Here is a 19,452-nt window from a genome sequence, read left to right as displayed (position 1 = left end):
TGAGCATTTGCTTCCGCATTAAGACCGTGTGTCTGTCGGCTGGAAAACTGAATCTGTTTGGGAAGGACTGAGAAAGGATTCCAAACTGTACTGGGAAAAATGTTGTTAATGGTTAAATATGAGAATTGAGGGTGACTCAATTGTGAAGCAACAGCAGGTTAAGTTCAAAGCTTTATTCCACAAAAAGTCAAAGTTCCAAAAAGCTCAGAAGATACTGTACAAAATCCAAACGCAAAAAGTTCAGTCCTTAAATCCAGAAAGAAGGCAAAAAACACCTGACAGTTAATCCACAGGGTAATCCAAATATCACAGGGTCAAAGAACAGGTAAGGCAATCAGAGTTCAAGTTTTACAGCGGTCAAGGCAAAAGTTACTCACAGAGCATTCAGTGAAGACTCAACAAAGACAGAGTGAAAAGACCAGGCTTAAATACTGTGAGATAATTGGCTGAACAAATCACATGACCAGATAACAGAGAGCAGATGGATCTCTTAACAAGAGGCATAATTAGGCAGTAAAACTCAGTAAAGACAAAATCAGGTTTAGTGACATCTAGTGGTCAACAACAAAAGTTCAACATTGTGACACCCAGGAAAGGGTTTGGGAACCACTGTGCTGAAAGAAAGATAAGGAAGCACTTGGGGGGGGGGGTGAGAGGGGGGGGAATCATGTTTCCTCCAAGTATGGAATGTAAACATTAGGAGTTGAGGTGCCTAATTTCTACAAGCTGAACAAAAGGAGATTTTATTGAATGTTATTGCATTCTAAAGGGCTTAATGTTGTTGAAGAGAGACTGTTATACAGACCTGGTTTCAAATGTCATTTGTTTTGGATTCAAATACTTTGTCTAAGTTAGCCTGGTGTATTGGAACAAATGAAATGATGCCAAAAGGCTAATAAAAAAATTCAGCCTTTGCGATTTGAAAATTGCATTCTTTTAGTTTTGGTGTGAAATAGATTCACATCTTAACTGATTTAGTGGGGAGAGGCCCTAGCTTGCTGTGGTGCTGGATAACCTCTATGCCAGCATTCTCTGACTCAAATCCTGGAGGGCCGCTGTGTGTTCTGGTTTTTGTGCTTTGTTTACGTTATTGGCTAAAGTGTCTGCACACCTTTTCTTCCAATGCCTTATGTGGCCGCTGGTTGAAAGAAAAACTTGCAGACACTGCGGCCCTCCAGGACTGGAGTTAAACCTGCAGACACTGCGGCCCTCCAGGACTGGAGTTAAACCTGCAGACACTGCGGCCCTCCAGGACTGGAGTTAAACCTGCAGACACTGTGGCCCTCCAGGACTGGAGTTAAACTTGCAGGCACTGCGGGACAATGAGGGCGACCGCATCTCCTTGGCCTCAGACCTGGACTCGGATGACCTGGAGGAAATCGAGGAGAGAGAGAAAGAACACGTTGGATATAACTGACGATACATGAGTAGAGGTGTAAAGTCAGGAAGTAAAAGTCCTGCTGTGTATTCTTCCACCCATGAGCTCTGATTTCACTCATTGGTCCTACCTCCTGGCTGTGGCTCTGAACCTGGATTTTCCACCTCAGGTAGTCAGGTCTGTACTTGTTCAGTGGTCATGAATGCAGTCCTCCAGCACCCATGTTTTTTGAGCGGGGCAATACGGTTTTCCTCATTTATGCTGATAGTCTCACACATTTTGTTGGTGGATTCTCCCGGAAGTTGTATGCCCTTATTGTGAGAAGCCACGCCTACTGACACACCCCTTTGGCCAACTGGTAAGGAAGTGTAATCCATTCGTACTTGCCCTCTAATCTGCCTTTCCATATAGTGTTGTAGTGTTAAGGGAATTCGATCGGAAATTACTTCGACTAGACAAACAAGTCAGACAAGACTGGGTAATTGTGAATTGCTGAAAGGGCGATTGGGTATAATGTTGTCGAAGAGCTGATTTAAGTTTTTCTTAAGCTGTGTGATTAGTTAACAGGTTGAGCCAATGATTTATGGATAGTTTGGTTCTTTTTTTATTATTTTAATTGTGCAAATTAAGAGGAAATTCAAGTACACGGTCATGTTGAGGTTTGGGTTTTAGTGGACAATTGAATCTATGAAGTCTCTCCCTTATGTTTCTCTCTTGATTTCTTCTCTTTCTCTCTCTTTCCATTTCTTTCTTTGCATCTGTGTTTCACCCTCTGCTTCTAAATAAATACTTAATTGACAGGCGTTATTGTTTTAGCACTTGTACGTGCTTGGATAAGATTTGCCTGTCAGGCATCATTTTCAGATTAAACCTGAATCAGCCCCATGAAGGCAGTTCTGACACAGGTGAATCTGTCAGCCGGGGAGTATGAACCTGGTTCTCTGAGCCCATGGTTCTTGGTACAGGTGACCCCAGGCTGTTGCTACAGGTGACCCCAGGAATGTGATTGGCTGACATGCTGATGAGCTGTCAATCAGCACAGTGTGTTGTGCACGAGTCAAGCCACTAGCAGCTGTTTGTTTAATGGCCACTGATTCTGCTTAATTTCCTGGATTTAGGAGAATAGGGTGATTTACAGTACAGGTGTTTGAAAGTTATGTAAACTGACGCACCAAAGTAGTGATTTCCTGCCCTCTTGGACTGTTTCTGCACTCCTCCCTGAAATGCTGGGGGGCAGGCCTGTGAGTGTGTGCTCCTGTGCTGCAGGGTGTCCTTCAGTGTGGAGCAGGAGGAGAAGGAAGGAGAAGGGAATGAACTGCTGGTGGAGCTGGAGAGAAAGGAGGAGAAGAGAGATCGTGAAACCAGCCTCTGGTTCAGCAAGGTGTGTGGGCGTGTATGCATGTGTGTGTGACTTGACTGTGTGTGTGTGTGTGTCTGTGTGTGTGAGAAACACACAAAGCCAATAGCAGCAGTCTCTAATGAGCCCACACACAGGCATTTGGCATTGATTATTGCAGGGCAGAGTGTTCACGCACATTTTCTCCAGAACAAGTCCTGTCTTGACCCTGCCCCCTCAGAATGTCCACAGAGCCGATCTCCAGATGTCCTGTCGACCAAAAGTAAATGTCAAACAAGCTATTTTCAGCTGTTTTTGTAGCTATATTGATAGGCTTTCGAATACGAATAATATTGAAATTCAGAAGGAACAAATATTCATATAAAACACATTATTTGTGTTTTGCCAAATATCGCATTTGGATTCAGATTTGGAAACATCCCTAATCTCCAGGAATAATAATTATCGGTCTTATCAGGAAGCCAAGATGCACACAACTGTTCCACAGGAATGTCCCCCCGGGCCCTGCAAATGCAGTTTCTCGGTGTGATTAGCTGACTGCCCACTTCCTGTCTGCACAGGATATCTTCTCCGAGTTGGACCTGGAGGCTGACGCAGAGTCCGAAATCCGCCAGACCCAGAGGCTGCAGGACCGGGAGCCCGGCGGTGAGTTCCGGAACGATCTGGAAAAAACCAGCGCAGTCTAATTGGGTTTTTCTCTCCTCCAGAAACATTCTTAAATAAATCCACACTGAAATGACGTCACATATAGTGTCCAAAGTGACTTGCAGTTGATTTGACTAAGCAGGACCCATGGAGCAATGAGGGTTAAGGGCCTTGCTCAAGGGCCCAACAGTTGTGCAGATCCTCTCATGGCTTCATCGCTTGAACCATCAACCTTCTGGGTCCCTGTCGTGTACCTTAGCCACTAGGCTACAGGTTGTCCCATGCTTACAAAATAAAATTAATAGATTTTCTTTTTTTTGTGCTGGTGTCAAGTGGCGGCAGAATCTTGAGACTGGATTAAAAATGTCAGCCAGCACATTTGTAGCTACAGCTGCTCTCGGAAAACTCCAGTCATTGCTGGGAATTGTTTTTACTCTTTTTTCCCCCAAGTAGACCCATTTATTTGTGTCCTGTTTTTAAATGGAGGTTAACAGAAAGCGTGACTTTTTCGATGTAGAGTTGGTATCATAACCTCAGCAGAATGCACCATGGTGAATAGAGAAATTGGTCTGGGATGACATTTATCAATAAGTTCTGACCACAGAAGTAGTACTGAACCATTATGCAAACACTCAGCTTTATTTTGTTATTTGATTCTATAGAAATACCCCTCTTGACCCCTGAGTGCGATTATCTGTGTGGCCGCTCACTAAAAACAAATCCGTAGTTTAATGTAAATAGCAAGAGGTCAGCTCAGGACAGGGCGGCAGGATAAGGTAATTATCACAGCATGTGACTGTGAACAAGCAGAGACTGTAGCAGACTGCGCCAGACAGTCCTGTCTAAACAACCAGGCAAATGCCAAACTGCCTAAACTCTTTTATATTTGTCATATTAATTTCATTTCAATTATCCTCTTGGACGAAAACGTTAGACTTTGTTATCGTCTGGAGCCCTGGGAACGGAAAGTGCTGTGTAAATTCTCTTTGATATGTTTGTTGCAGTGCTTCCCCTAGGATTTTTTTCGGCAGCGGTGCATGGCCTTTGTATGTGTTCTCAGGTTTACAGTGCAACGGGGGCTCAGTGTCGCAGCACGTGCATGTGCACATACCACCGGTTCTTGGTACTTTACTACGGCTAATTCGCGCCTCAGCTAATTTTCCAATATCTGTGCCAGCATCTCGGTCTCACATACCGTGAAGCTAGTCATCCGTCACCACTCACTGCGGGTGCGTTTGGGAACAACCCTGCGAGAGACTCCCATAACTCTCTCTGAATCTACGAACGACGACCAAATATGCTCCATATTACATTTTATTTGGCAGACGCTTTTATCCAAACCGACGTACAGAACGGTGCATATCAAGGTCATACAACAACCGAACCTGTCAGATAAGGTACAATTCATGCAGTATATGATTGGTTGTAAGGCCATGAACACATGTCCAATATACAAGGTAGATAGACCAAGTCTGTAACTACCATGCCAAGACAACTACAAGTTGAGGAACTACAATTCCGAGACGCATACAAATTCAAAGTTCTAGATTTAGGTATAAAATACAAGGTATAACGGCCATATTATAAGTTGACATGACATGAAAGCGGAAGTAAGCAATCACCAGAGGCAGCAAAATTATGAGGGTGATAGTGTTGTATTTGAGAAACAGTGTCTTTATCAAACCTTGCTGCCTCTGTGTTAAAGATAAAACAAAGATAAAACAGTCTGGTTTTCTTTGGGGCCCTACTATAGAAGATTAATGTTTTGTTTGTTGTACTGTTGAGGTCAAATGTTTTTTAAGATAACACAGGCCTCAGCTTAATTTACTTGCGGCACTAGAAATTCAGGATTGGGGCTGGGCTGCCTCTGCCTCTATGGTAAAATGCTACTTCTGTTACTGATGAGTGGATAGCATTAACTATGAACTATAATCTGGACCTGCATGCACAGGTTCTGAGTCTGAATGCTGACATAAGGTCAGGTTCCCATGCCCATATGCTAACCGAATTTGTTCTGGAGTCATTGCAATGGAAGGCACCATGATAATATATTCACTGTTCTACTTCTGTTACTGATCACTGGACCGCATTACCCATAAGTCCTGGGCCTGTATGTACAGGTCCTGAGTCTGAATGCTGATGTAAGACCAGGTTTACTCCACCCCATATCCTAACTGTTCCCATGACGACCTAGCAGACAATACTGATTTGTGTTCTGTTGCTCAGAGATGCTGTTTGAATACGGAACCCTGCTCTCTCTCCTTCCACAGGAAAAGGCAGAAAGAGGAAGGCCCCGGAGGAGCCTGCCCCTGCCGAACAGGAACAGGAACAGAAGGGGAAATGGCGGGGCCATCCCAGGAAGCGGAGCAGGTGGCCGGGGAACAGGAGAGCGACAACGATTTAACTCTGCTTCTATTTGGATGCCATTTTTTTTGTGGTTTCTGGTTCCTTTTTATGTCCTGTAACCCTCTCTGTGCACCCCCAATCTCCCCCCACTTTAAGAACCACAGATTCACATGCCAAATTTTTATAAATAACCACATTCTGGTGAAATTGATGGAATATGAAAAAAAAAAAAATCTAAATTAAATGTACATCTTTTTGCATATTTGGACTGTAATCAGTATTGTTATAGAACAGTAAAAACACGGATGGACCCAGTCCTGAGTTGTAATAGAACAGTAAATACATATATTATGTGTTTTCCCATTCCTATTTTTGCATCCACAAATATTTCAAGCCAAGCAGCTAAAGAAACTTTTGATCTGTTGGTTTGCCTCTCATAATAGATGTCATGACTGAGTGTGGTAAATTTACAGTAAACTGTAAATGAATGAATGTTTTACTATATTGGAAACCCAGAATAACTATTTTTACTGTGTAATGTAAAACAATATATGATAAAGAAACAAATCACAAAAGCAACAGTATTCTTCAGAGGGTTATAGTATTTTGACGTTTATTCTCACAGTGCAATATACTGTAATTCAGAAGAGAAAAATACAATACAATCAATTACTCAAAATGCATTACAATCAATAACAAATACATACCAAATAGCAATATTTCCACTATATACAGTAATTGGCACATATATTGTCTGCCTATCAGTATCAGAAGTCCACTGTTGGCCTGGCCCATCCATCCTGTCCTCTGCATTTGGCTATAGATTTTCATCAACATCACTCCGAATGTTATCTCTTGCTACACACCGAGGAAAACATCTTTTTGCGTGCCTTATCCAGCCCTGGATGTGTTCTACTGGTATGTCCATACACCCAGCAGCCATTGCATCTAGAAGTGACATCTGTTCATGTGGGTGGTGGTCCTAAACCTTCACATATACCTTCATAAACTTCATATTGGTACCTGAGTTCCTTGACACCCTCAGAGTTCCTGTCAAAGGGGACAGTGTACAACTGTTTCATCCTGATCTGATGTTTCTGTAGCACTCTTGAAATGGTTGTAGTGCTTACACTGTCAGTGTTTGGAAATATGTTCTTGTCTGCGATTATGTTGTTGCGGATTTCTCTTAGCCTGATGCTGTTGTTGACAATGACCATCCCAACTATTGTATCCTCCTGTTGAGGTGTAAACATTCTTCCCCTTCCCCCTGTGTGACTGTGTGAGGTAACCTCTGGGTCCTGTAGTGAGTCAAAGACAAATGTGCACTGATACATCTGCTTTTTCTGGAGACTTCTCAAATCACAGTACTGCTGTAATCCATCCATCCATCCATTATCTGAACCCGCTTATCCTGATCAGGGTCGCAGGGGGGCTGGAGCCTATCCCAGCATACATTGGGCGAAAGGCAGGAATACACCCTGGACAGGTCGCCAGTCTATCTCAGGGCACACACACCATTCACTCACATACTCATACCTACGGGCAATTTAGACTCTCCAATCAGCCTAACGTGCATGTCTTTGGACTGTGGGAGGAAACCGGAGTACCCACACAGACACGGGGAGAACATGCGAACTCCGCACATAGAGGCCCCGGCCGACGGGGATTCGAACCCAGGACCTCCTTGCTGTGAGGCGGCAGTGCTACCCACTGCACCATCCGTGCCGCCTACTGCTGTAATATACACATCAATTGAACTCCTTCAGTCAGAATGCTGTAAATACTGTATAGTACCTGTTGGTTTGCCTGAAAATCCTCACTATTGAAGCGACTGTGGATCTAGGCAAGTTTGGTTGAACCCTCAACCTGATTCCCTCAGGCACAGACCATGATTTACCACATGATCAATGACTGTGGCTCTGATTTCATCAGACACAACTGTTCTTGCTCTTCCACGATGTCTTCTTCCTCTACCTCTGGCTGCATCCATTTTCCCCACCAAGGCTAAAGAATGCAAATGCCAATCCAAAGGTGGCCCCTTTTGTATATGTGGTAACGGGGCACAAACAACAAACACCTGGGTAGGTTGTTCACTGAAATGACAGCCAGGTGTTCAACAGTACATATACAGCAGTAATAGTGGAAAAATCTCTTCAGTGACAACTACATCTATATTTACCCTATATACATGCACATTTCAATGCAAGTATGATCACTTTTGTATAGATGGTAACAGGGCTGCAAACAAAAAAAATGACTAAACTGAATCAACTTTCTGCTCAAATCAGAATGATCTGTCTTACGTATTTCAAGCATATAGTTTCATTTTTCTGCCAAAATGCAGCATATTTCCTTCCACAATGATCAGAATTGTATTGGGTTTTGAACTGAAAGTTAACTGTTTTGAACAGAGTATCTAAATGTCTGCAGAATTTGCTGTATTTGTACAAACATTTGCTGGTAGTGAACACTGACTGAGAGAGGTATTCATGAATTTTGGAAGAAGTGGTGATTGAATGCCTTTAGTATGAAAGCAATGCAAAAATATCCACAGTTTAGTTCACATAGTCTAATGATATGGTGAATGTGTTAAGTGTTTTGAAAAAGTGGACATGGTATTGAGACAAGAGTGAAAACGATTGTAAAAAACTGTAATTTAATTCCAATACTAAATACTAGTGTCTGAGATCTTGGGTCTGTATTAGTGACAGAATGTGTGCGTGTTCTGTGAGATATTGAGTCTGTATTGCTCTGTGTGTGTGTGTGTGTGTGTGTGTGTGTGTGTGTGTTCTTTGAGATCATAGGTTGTTTTAGTGAGCATGTGTGTGTGTGTGTCTGTGTCTGTGTGTGTTGTGAGATCATGGGCTGCTTTAGTGAGTTTAGTGAGTTTTTTGTGTGCGTCAGGTTTGCCGGCTCTGATGATGTCACAGAGGTGCCGGAGTGATGAGAAGAAGCACAGACGGAAGCCTGTGCCCGTTACCAAGGAGATGGTGGAGGAGTACAAGCAGCACTGGAGAGAGATCAACGCCCGGCCAATCAAGAGGGTGGCTGAGGCCAAGGCCCGCAAGAAGAGAAGGGTGCGTGTGAGGGAAGGAGAGAGAAGAGATGAAGCCAGATAGAATCAGAGAGATTGTGAGAGTCTGTGTGTGTGTGTGTGTGTACATGTGTGAACTTTGTGCCTGTTTGTGTTGTATGTGGGAGGGCGGTTGAACACAGGAAAGCAGATAGAATCAGAGAGATGATCAGTGAGAGATAGTGTGAGATGTTGTGCAGAGAGCGAGGGAACGAAAGAAAAGGAATAGAGAGCTAGTATGTATGAAAGTGTTTGTGCAAAAGGCCCATGTTACACTTACAAAATTTGGATCACCTGCTATTGTAAAAAATACATCATTTGAAATGGTCTTTGATAGGGCTTCATGATATGTATATGAACTGATACAACACGGTTTTTTAAAGCCTAGTAAGAATAGCCGCGTAAAGGCAATTAACCCCGTTATCGTACCTGATGTGGTGACAACTAAGGAAATGTCAGAGGCAGTGTTAAATGGTTCTGTGAGATAAAACTGATGGTTACTGGGTCCCTGCGGTCCTCAGCTTCCCTGCGGTTTTCATCAACTCACATAGAACCTTGTACAGCCTTGCTGCTCATTCGCTGACTTATCAACACTTGTCTGATTTGCATCTTTGTTCGTTTCTCAGATGCTGAAGAAGATGGAGCAGGCAAAGAAGAAGGCGGAGGCAGTGGTGAACACAGTGGACATCTCAGAGAGGGAGAGGATGGCCCAGCTGAAGAGGTGCATGCATACACACCACACACACGCACACACATGCATCATGCATACATCCACATACATGTGTATACATTACAAACACACACACACACACAGTCACCCCGTCCTCCCCCCCCCCCGTAAATCTCCATCGCTCCTCTGTTCCTCTCAGCATCTACAAGAAGGCGGGTGGAGACACACACTCACTCACACACACAATTGTATAGCAGCCAGTGAACTGAGGACCATGGTCCTGTTCACATGCCCTCTCTCTCTCTCTCTCTCTCTCTCTCACGCTCACTGCGCGCACACACACACACACACACACACAAACACACAGTAACCCTGTCTCCCCCCTCTGTTCCCCTCAGCATCTACAAGAAGGCGGGCGCGGCCGAGGAGAAGTGGGAGGTGACCTGTGTGGTGGCCAAGAAGGGGGCGGGCCGGAGGGTGCGGGGGCCAGCGGGGGTGAAGGGCGTGTTCCACGTGGTGCATGGGAGGATGAAGAAGGACATGAGGGGTCTGCAGCGGAAGGAGCATAAGGGGGGAAAGGGAGGAAAAGGAGGAAGAGGCAGAGGGAAGGGAATGAAGGGGGCTAAGGGTCACCCAAAAAAGAAATAACCGCACCCTACTCCCAATGACTCCTACCGACCCCTCTGCCCCCTCCAAAGATGTTCCCTAGGCTACGGGAGTTTGTAGTTGAACTCTGGTGCCCAGGTCTGGTGCTGCGAATGTGGATGCCGAGACTGGAGGATTGTGGGTACCCACAATGCCGCACGGACTTTGCTTGGCATCCTCTACCGTCATGCTGAATGACCGCAGTTGTGTCCCACTGTTTGGGAAGCTCCGGCCAAATTAATTATAGCAGTTTTGGGAATTGCCTTTTAATTCAAGGCAGGAGAACCTGAAACACCCAGGCCCGCCAGGTCCCCTGTGTGTGTAATGAGGTCATTGTTACCACAGTGTTTAATGAATGACTGCAGTCTTGGCGGAGTCAGGCAAATTAACCCACATACATGCTCTCCGTATCAGAAGAGCAAATGTCTGTAAATACTGTCTACGTCACAATCAATAAACTCTTTTCAAATAACTCTCCTTATCTTGGTAATAGTAATATGTTTATTGGTGTAAACCCATTTTGTAGTTCAGCATGCTTTACAGAGTACTCAATTATAGGTCCCATATTATGGAAAATGACATTTCCCTTGTAATGTGGATTCTTAAGCAGTTAAATGTGTTACAAAATCACTGTGAAGGTATCACAATGAACAGTCCTCAAATAAATCCACACAATCCGAAGAAAATGTGCATTTAAACAAGCCGTTTGGAATTCTGTGAAGTAGTGGCATCACAACGATACGGTCGTATGCATCAGCACGCCACACCTTTTGGCCTCCGCTAATCCAAGCACTCGGTTCAGACGGCGTTCAGTTAGTGAGGTATGGAGGTTCGTTGAGGTCAGTGAGCCTTAAAGACAGCCACTGAAACATTGTTCTGGTAAGGCTCATGAGAGGTGCTGGAGAATGGACATTTAAACTGTGTTTTTGGTACTTGAAGCCACATGCTGCCTTATGGATATCAGGACCAACACGTGCCTTTGCAAAACCGCATGGATTGGGTAAGATGTCTGTTAAATAATTGCATTTTTTGATTGGCAGCATGCTGAGAGCCTCTTCCAAGAATCTTTGGTGGCGAAGTAATAGCTGAACGCATCCAGGCAGCAATTCATGTTCGCTATCACGAAGGAAAAGTGCAAAAAATTATGTGCCCCATTTAATAGATCACAGTTGTCCTTCCAATGCGACTCTACAATATACTTGAAAAGGAACCCAAAATGAATCGGGGTAAAACATACGACAAAGACGACCCAGTTTGCTGCCATGATGCGGATGCACTGGATCTTCTTGTCCATCTGAGAGCTTGCCCTGGTCTGCTTCGACAAGGTGCGGATGACTTGGACTGAACAGAAGCTCATCGTGATAAGGGGCAGAGCGTAGCCCAACAGCTCCAATGCTAGTATGAAGTGAATGGGCAAAGGCGTCTCCCTGTTTTTTTGGAAACAAGTGATGTGGGTCGCGTTCTTCCCTGGAGTGTCCACGAAGTGGAAGCATGTGCTAAGGGAGCAAAGAAGAACCCATATGAATGCACACACAAGGAGGGCCTTCCATGGAGACAGGATCTCTTTGGCTTTGAAAGGGTACTTTATACCCAAATAGCGCACCACACTTATGGCCGTGATGGTGTAGATGCTGACGTACATGTTCACGAAGTAAACTGAGATCAGAACCAAGCAGAAGTCAATCATTTCCAATGGCAATTCGTTCCGGTAGAAGTACATTCTGAATGGCAGAAAGACCAGGTTGGTGCAGTCGGCTAACGCCATGTTTGTGATGTACACCATCATGTAGGTCCAGGATTGTCCTCGTCTGCAGAAGAACATCGCCAGCACCGCCACGTTACCCATGAGCCCCAGAACGAAGGTCGGAACGGAGAGCACCATCTGCACCGTCTTAACCTCCTCTGTGATGTTTAGTTTGCCGCAGCTATGGTCCATCTCCCAGTCTGGAAATAAAACGAGAACATAATGAATTAGGTCTTTTTTTATATGCGCTGAAGTCCATAGGTATGTGGAAACGGGTACAATTTATGTTCTTTTGGGCCTGTTCTCGCAATACATTGGATTTGAAATGAAATCACGAATATGGAGTTAAAGTGTAGACAAGTCATTTTTAATATGAGGGTATTTACTTCCATATTGGGTGATCTTTGGAGAAATGGCTTCACTTTTAATACATAGTCGCCCCCCCCAATTTTAGAGGACCAAAAGTAATCGGACAGTTGGCTTCTCAGCTGTTTGATTAGTCAGGTGTACTCAATGGTTTCTTTTAAGTACTACTTGGCCAACTGTAACCTAGCCATTCTAGCCATTTTTGCAGCCAAATAGTGGTTTGCATCTTGCAGTGTAGACCTATTTGTCAAGTCTTCTGTGGAATAGTATTCACTGATACGTCCATGTCTGGCTCCTGAAGGGTGCTTATGATCTGTCGAATGGGTGTTTTGAGGTTTTCCTTCATTATTACATTTTTCATTTTAGTCATTTAGCAGACGCTTTTAATCCAAAATGATTTACAAGTGCATAGGTTCTTCAACAAGTTAAAAACATCAAATCCAAAAGAGCTGTTATAAACAAAAAACAATAGTCATCGTAAATGCAATTAAAAAAATATATAATACAGGGTGCACAAGAGGGAAAGGGTTTTTTATACATTTTTTCTCCAACACCTCAAATTTAAGGTGACAGTCTGCACTTCATATTCATTGTTACATTTAAAATCCAATGTGCTGGAGTACAGGGCCAAAAGAACAGACAGACATTGTACCGCTGTCCAAATACTTATGGACTCCACTGAAGATCATATAGCAGATTGTTTATGAAGTAAGTTTGGGTAGACTTGCACAGCAGAATGTACCACGAACACAAATCTGTCACAATATTAAAGTGTTGGAGCACATACAGTATTGTGCAAAAGTTTTAGGCAGGTGTGGGAAAAATGCTGTGAAGTAAGAATGCTTTCAAAAATAGAAATGTTAATAGTTTTATTTTTAATCAATTAATAAAATGCAAAGTGAGTGAACAGAAGAAAAATCTAAATGAAATCAATATTTGGTGTGACCAACCTTTGCCTTCAAACCAGCATCAATTCTTATAGTTTTAAAATCCCACACTAACCCAACGGAATTTAGAGTGGGCCAAAGGTATCTGCGTGCTTGTCCTTCTGGTGTTGCGGAAAGAATATTAGTAGGGTTAAATAATAATAACCGCTATGTGGAGAGACTAGATCAGCCAATAAATTAACCACTTTACAAAGACAGTAGTACCACTCTGCCTTCCGCTCTCTACTCATCCAGGCTGACTCAAGAATCTCCACAATAGGGCCAATACATTCACCTTCGTTATCTGACTCCATATTGAAACTTGAATTTCAAAATTGGTTTTAATCATATGTGAACCTTGGGAGTGGTTACAAACACTAAACACTTTGATTGATGTGAATTGGACCAATATTTATCGAGAAAATGACAAATAACTACACAACATCCCTGGGTTCAGTAGCCGGTGTTGGCTTACTGAACACCTAGCTATTCACTCTGTTATGCAAGCTGACCCGTATCCTGCCAGGTTCATAGTTTCTTGTTAGCAACAGCTTCCCCACCACAATGTTACAGTGGATCACCATTACCATGTCACTGTATGCTGAAATGGATCACAAATGTGACTCGGGCCAAGTTTTTATGAAACTGGTAGGAATTAGATCAAAGCTGATCTGGAATAAAAATGTATTCATATTCGTTATCAAAGTTGCACTGTTCAGAACATAGTAGGCTAACTTGGTGTTTGGAACATGGTGAGTTTACGTTACGCATTTTAGCAATATTGTATTGTCAGCTTGTTGTCCATGAATGACTGTACAGCAGCTAGTCGTAGTTTGATTTAGTGTTGTCAACAGTCCAGTGAAATCTGTTATTTTAAACTAAAAGACGCATTCTACCTAGTTAGCCTATTAATTCACACGGACACAGTTGGTTTAGTTGGGTATTTTTGAGAAGGATAAGATAGGTTTATAGTTCAGCTCCTGTTTTAAATATAATTCTAGTTGGCTAGATTATCCATGACAACAAATGTGCTGTGCGACGATTATCGAATCATCTACTATGTGCTAAAAGCTTCAATGCATCGGCCATTATGTTGCTGAATTGCATAGCCTGCCCTATACTGTCACTCCTGAAAATGGCACAAATTGTCTGCATTTCTTTAGTGAGTCAAGTTTTTTAGGAAAAGCCATCGAAGGAGGAGGGTATTGCATTCATTGTGTTGCAGTCAATATAATTAAGGTAGTTGTGAAGAAATAATGGGGTAGGTGTTGTAGCCTAAATAATTTTTGTCACTTGGACTCATTGCATTCTGAACAGAACATGGGGAAACAGCCGCTTACAAAATAAAGTAGTGAGTACATGGGATCATTTAGGCCTACTTATTTTTTGAGAGCTAGAATATCATAGAGCTTCATGCATGCCACCTGGTTTAGAGTGGCTCTATTTTGAGAAAGACCATGACTAGTGGTGGATACCTGTCCCCTGTGCTGGTGCAAGCAGGGCGACATCCGAACTATTTCACATCCGACCAAATAATCACAACAGTTGGCTCATGAAAAAAAAATGTTTTTTCTTTTTTTTTCTACATAACTTGGTACAAAGTGATACCAAGATAGTGGAGAGCAGCATCATGTTAAGGCTTGCTGTTAGCTTGAAGAAATGCAATCTCCAGCAACAAACTATAATTTCTGGTGGGAACCGGCTTATTGATGTGGGTAACAGTTATCCTATGTTTGTTGAATTAAACAATTTTTTTTAGTATTCAAGCGAAGGAGAATGAACATGGAACATGACACCACTGTATTTTGAATAAAAATTTGAAATTCAATTTTGTATTAGTTTTCAATGAATTGCACCAATCTTCAACATCTTATAACATCTTATAACACCTATAATAACAATATTATATATATTTATATATATATATATATAGATGGATGTATGAATTTTAAATGTAGATGTTTACAGATCATTGGTTTGAATAGGCAACAGTGCCTGCCTTAAAACAAAAATGTGCTCTTCAATGTCCCATTCAGCTGGCAAATTTGAGTAAAGGATGCATTAATGTGCTACACCCTTGTGTCTGTGTGTCTGTTGACCACCATAACAATCTATAAATTAAGGCTCTAGATGACATGAAATGGAAAACGCCTCCGCTTCCAATAGGGGTTACATCCCCATTTGTGTCCCAACCAATGTCAAAATCAAACCTACGCCCTTGCGGTGTAATAAAGTAAAAATGTTCCGAATTAAGTTCTCGGTGAGAACAACAGGTGACTTCCTACCTGGCTGCCTCCAAACAATGCAAACCGACACCTCCGGTGTTACTTTCATTTTGACATCTTGCGTTTAAAAACTATATTTTTACTCTGAATTAGGCATTAACCAAGATAGTATTATGAAAACCAAGATAGTATTCTACCAAATGAAGATAAACACATATGAATTTTACATATACACCGATTTATGTGAAATTGGTGGTCGCGATTTACGATTGATTATGATAGAATTATTATTATTATTATTTATTTTTTTATCTTGTGGGAACAATATCTATACACTGTACGCACAAGATGCTGATCGTATTCGCACAAATAACCTCTTGTTCCCACGAGATGAAACAACAGCTGGGCACGTAGACCGACAAACCGATAATATAAATATCAGGGGGGAAATTGAGGCTGACACAACAAATTTCACAGTAAAGTGTTAGGTGTAACATAAGTAGTTTATGTCTTGGGATATTGAACCGAGGGTACATGTACAGAGTTCGGTGTTCCGTGAGCTATAGACGACGCGAAAAGCCATTAAATGTATGTTTGTATTTCAGTCTTGAAATGTTACAGTAGCGTCAGCAAAGTGGCCAAGCACGTCAGATAGCATCTCTGAATACAAACGGGTTACTTTCAAAATGCAGAATGACCTGAAAACATGTATTGTATTATCGATTAACCAATTTCAAATTTGAAATATAGTTGTTTTCCCAAAATTTAAAAACCGATGCACACAAAGGGTTCATACTGTTATGTCTCATTTAGCGTTTAAACATTAAACTCAAATTAATTTATTGTAACTTTAATTTGTACTTACTGTAGCGTGTGCTGTCTTTTATGCCGTTCTCCTTGCTGCTATCGTGGGTAAATCAAATAATTGTTAGGATGAACCGAAAGCCAGCATACCTGTGTCATGAACGCAGGACGTTGTTAAACTGCGCGATTTCCTGGTTTTGCGGTCACTAACATCTGCCGAACTGAACGTTCAAGCGAGGACCTAAATATCATGGGGGGGGGGGGGGGGGGGTGGTCCCACAGTTGCCCCCGACTTCTATATCTAGGTTCAAATACAGATGACAAATTACCCCAGGAGAGTCCATCTGGAGAAATCGATATCATGCAGCACTATGCATATAGCTCAAAAGTGATGAGAACTGTTTGAATTCAGTGGGCAGGGATTTGTTGTTAAAAAAGTTATAAATGGGCTACATTGTGACAAAAGAGTGGAATAGTGGGGAAATAAATATATGGAACAGTATTGAGCTAATGGTCATTCTTGATTCAAGATTACAGGTTTTGAACCGTTTCTATATCCACCTATGTGACCGTTAAGGATCTCCAGTAGAGGCATACGCATGTAGATTGCAGTGGTAAAGGTATGTCATGTGGGCTCCAGAATTATTGGCACCCTTGATGAATATGCACAAATGCTGTAAACTAAAAACACAATAGTTATTGACCTGAGCTTTACATTCCAACATTAATGATTAATGATTCAATGGAATCAACCAAAGTCTTACATTTTTCAAATAAAACATTTATTTCCCATGTTTGCAATCATTGTTCGGCTAGACAATCTACCTACGACCAAGTCTCAGCTTCCTAGTGAACCAGATTTTCTGCCAAGATTTTATGGTACTTTGTTGAATTAATTGTGCCATATCTCTTAAATAGTGCCCCTGGACCACTGGCATCAAAACATCACCAAACCATCAATGACCCACCGCCATATTTGGCAGTAGGTATGAGATGCTTCTTGAGTGCATTACATTTTTCTGCCAAGCATGTCGATGGCATGTAGGGCCAAAACATTCCATTTTGGTCTCATCTGACCATAGCACTCTCTTCCAGTCATAAGTCCAGCGAGGTTTGGCAAACCGAAGATGCCTGGTATTGTTTGTTATTGTTATTGCTCAGTAAGGGCCGTCTTTGTGTCATCCTTCCAAGGAGTTTGTTGGTACGGAGATTTTTTCTTTTTTCTTTCTTCTCCATTCCGATTTCCGTTTTAAACAGTTTTCACATATTCACCTGGTGAACTTTAAATATACCTGACTCAAAACTGGAAGGCAAAAGCAGACACCACAGCAACTCCCTGTAAACTGGCCAGGGGTGTGTATCACAAAGTAGGATTACTAGATTAGCTGGAATAACTGCACTGTGTAAAATCTATAATGTTACAGATTTTACAGATTTGAGAGCGTTCTAGGTTTTATTGAGTGCAGTCATCCAGCTAACTCTGTAATCCTGCTTTGTGGGTTTTATTCAGTGCAGTTATCCAGCTAACTCTGTAATCCTGCTTTGTGGGTTTTACTGAGTGCAGTTATCCAGCTAACTCTGTAATCCTGCTTTGTGGGTTTTATTCAGTGCAGTTATCCAGCTAACTCTGTAATCCTGCTTTGTGGAGCAGGCCCCAGGCTTGCTGTCATTGTGCAGAACGAAGATACTGCTGTTTAATTGTCCCGGTAAATAGTGGAACACTTTCTCAGGATGTTTAATGTGTGTTTGAGATCTGGGATAACAAAGATACCAGTTCTCTGCTGTTTATTGAAGGCTGGACTAATTGACAAGACAAAGACCTTTTTTCCCCAATATTTGATTTATTTTTCAAACAGAACCAAAGCTAGTCTCACAGAGGCTGCTCTGAATTACACAGACTGCAAATAAATAGACATATTAAGTAGAATTAGAGCACATTTCAATTGATACAAAAAAAACAATATTTACAACACTTAAGTGGTGCAAAAACACAAATGATGTGGTCTTCACTGAATTGATTTTTTTGCATTGCGTCCGTCGGAAGGTGATCAAACTTAAAAGGACTCGCTAGGCTGTTGCTGCCCCCTAGAGTCCCAGAACAGCAGCACATGTAAAGATAAAGCTCAAAAGAATACACGCGCCTTGGTGCAGGACAGGTAGGTTCGCCTGCGTGGAGTTGAGGTCACTGCACCACCGAAAGTCCAGTCAACGGTACTTCCGTTTTTACCACCGCGATGTATGCAGTAATAGGGATGTAATGGGCGCAGCACGGATGCTTTTCCCGAAGACTAGGCAAGAGAGCGATCGGTAAATAAAAAAAGCACACCAGAATATTACTGCATCCGTTTGTTTTATATTACTGTGTTCTCCGTGGACGGCTATTCTCAACTGTAGAGCGGGGAAACGCTTCACGGAGATGACGCGCTCAAAAATAAAAAGATGCTCGCTTGAAAACTTGGGATCTATGGCGTGTCGCAACGAGGGAAACGCACCGAATTTGGATTAAATCAGGCCCTGCCCCTGAGAAAAAGGCCGCAGCGTTTAACATCGGCAACCAGACCGACTCCTCTCCTCGCCTAACGCAGTTTCTCAACCCTGGTCCCGGCACACTGTGTACGCTTGTCTTAGTCACAGCCAATCTCTTGATCAATGAAAGTTGTTTTAGCACAATGCACTTTTGGCTTGTTTCCATGTTCTTTCAGTAAACTCCATTAATTTCACACAGATGGTTTCAGGCTTCCATACCCAACTGAATTCACCTGTCAGTTTGTAATTGAATCGGTAAAACTGAGTGTCTTTCAATTGGAATGATTTTACAATTAGCAACTCGTTACAATACAGAGCTTGTTGGAATAAAAACCGACAAACACAGTGGGTTGAGAAACACTGGCCTATCGTGCGTTTCGCTTTTGCATGGCGCCTGCATAAACACGTTAAAAGTGCGGTCATGTTTGAAATACACTGGGATGCTACACAGATCTGCGTCTATTTTTTTTTTTTTAAGAACACCACAAACTGTTTAAACAGGGTGTCAACTTGAAAGCATCTTTAAAAAAAATTATTCGGTAATACTTGATTAAGTTTTAAATAATCGATATTGATCGCGAAGCTGATTCCATCCATCCTGTCAAACACAACATGTAATACTATACTGCGCAAGCCTTCGAAGCAACTCAATTTAACATACATTGAAATTTTAAGGGTGTGAAATTACGCACGGTTTGCATATTTTCATTATTCTGTGTGTATATATATATATATATATATATATAT

The 19,452-nt window shown here is 42.2% G+C and overlaps 2 protein-coding genes across 2 annotated transcripts; one reads left to right on the top strand and one right to left on the bottom strand.

Annotated features, from left to right (window-relative positions):
- Positions 1-2,327: 2,327 nt before the first annotated feature.
- On the top strand, positions 2,328-10,117 carry LOC133126065 (pre-rRNA 2'-O-ribose RNA methyltransferase-like). The gene is made up of 7 exons (XM_061237869.1): positions 2,328-2,343; positions 2,645-2,759; positions 3,296-3,380; positions 5,651-5,769; positions 8,659-8,803; positions 9,426-9,520; positions 9,868-10,117. The coding sequence occupies exons 1-7, from the start codon at positions 2,328-2,330 to the stop codon at positions 10,115-10,117; spliced, it is 825 nt and encodes a 274-aa protein (XP_061093853.1).
- Positions 10,118-10,607: 490 nt separating this feature from the next.
- Positions 10,608-16,355, bottom strand: LOC133127548 (G-protein coupled receptor 55-like). Its single transcript, XM_061240519.1, has 2 exons — positions 16,241-16,355; positions 10,608-12,058 (listed from the first exon to the last, which is right to left on the bottom strand). The coding sequence occupies exon 2, from the start codon at positions 12,048-12,050 to the stop codon at positions 11,127-11,129; it is 924 nt and encodes a 307-aa protein (XP_061096503.1). The 5' UTR covers positions 12,051-12,058; positions 16,241-16,355; the 3' UTR covers positions 10,608-11,126.
- Positions 16,356-19,452: the final 3,097 nt, after the last annotated feature.

This window comes from Conger conger, chromosome 4 (assembly GCF_963514075.1).
Source record: "Conger conger chromosome 4, fConCon1.1, whole genome shotgun sequence".
NCBI classification, from domain to species: domain Eukaryota; kingdom Metazoa; phylum Chordata; class Actinopteri; order Anguilliformes; family Congridae; genus Conger; species Conger conger.
Note: the sequence above shows the minus strand (reverse complement) of the source record. Positions and strands in the feature narration are given on the sequence as shown.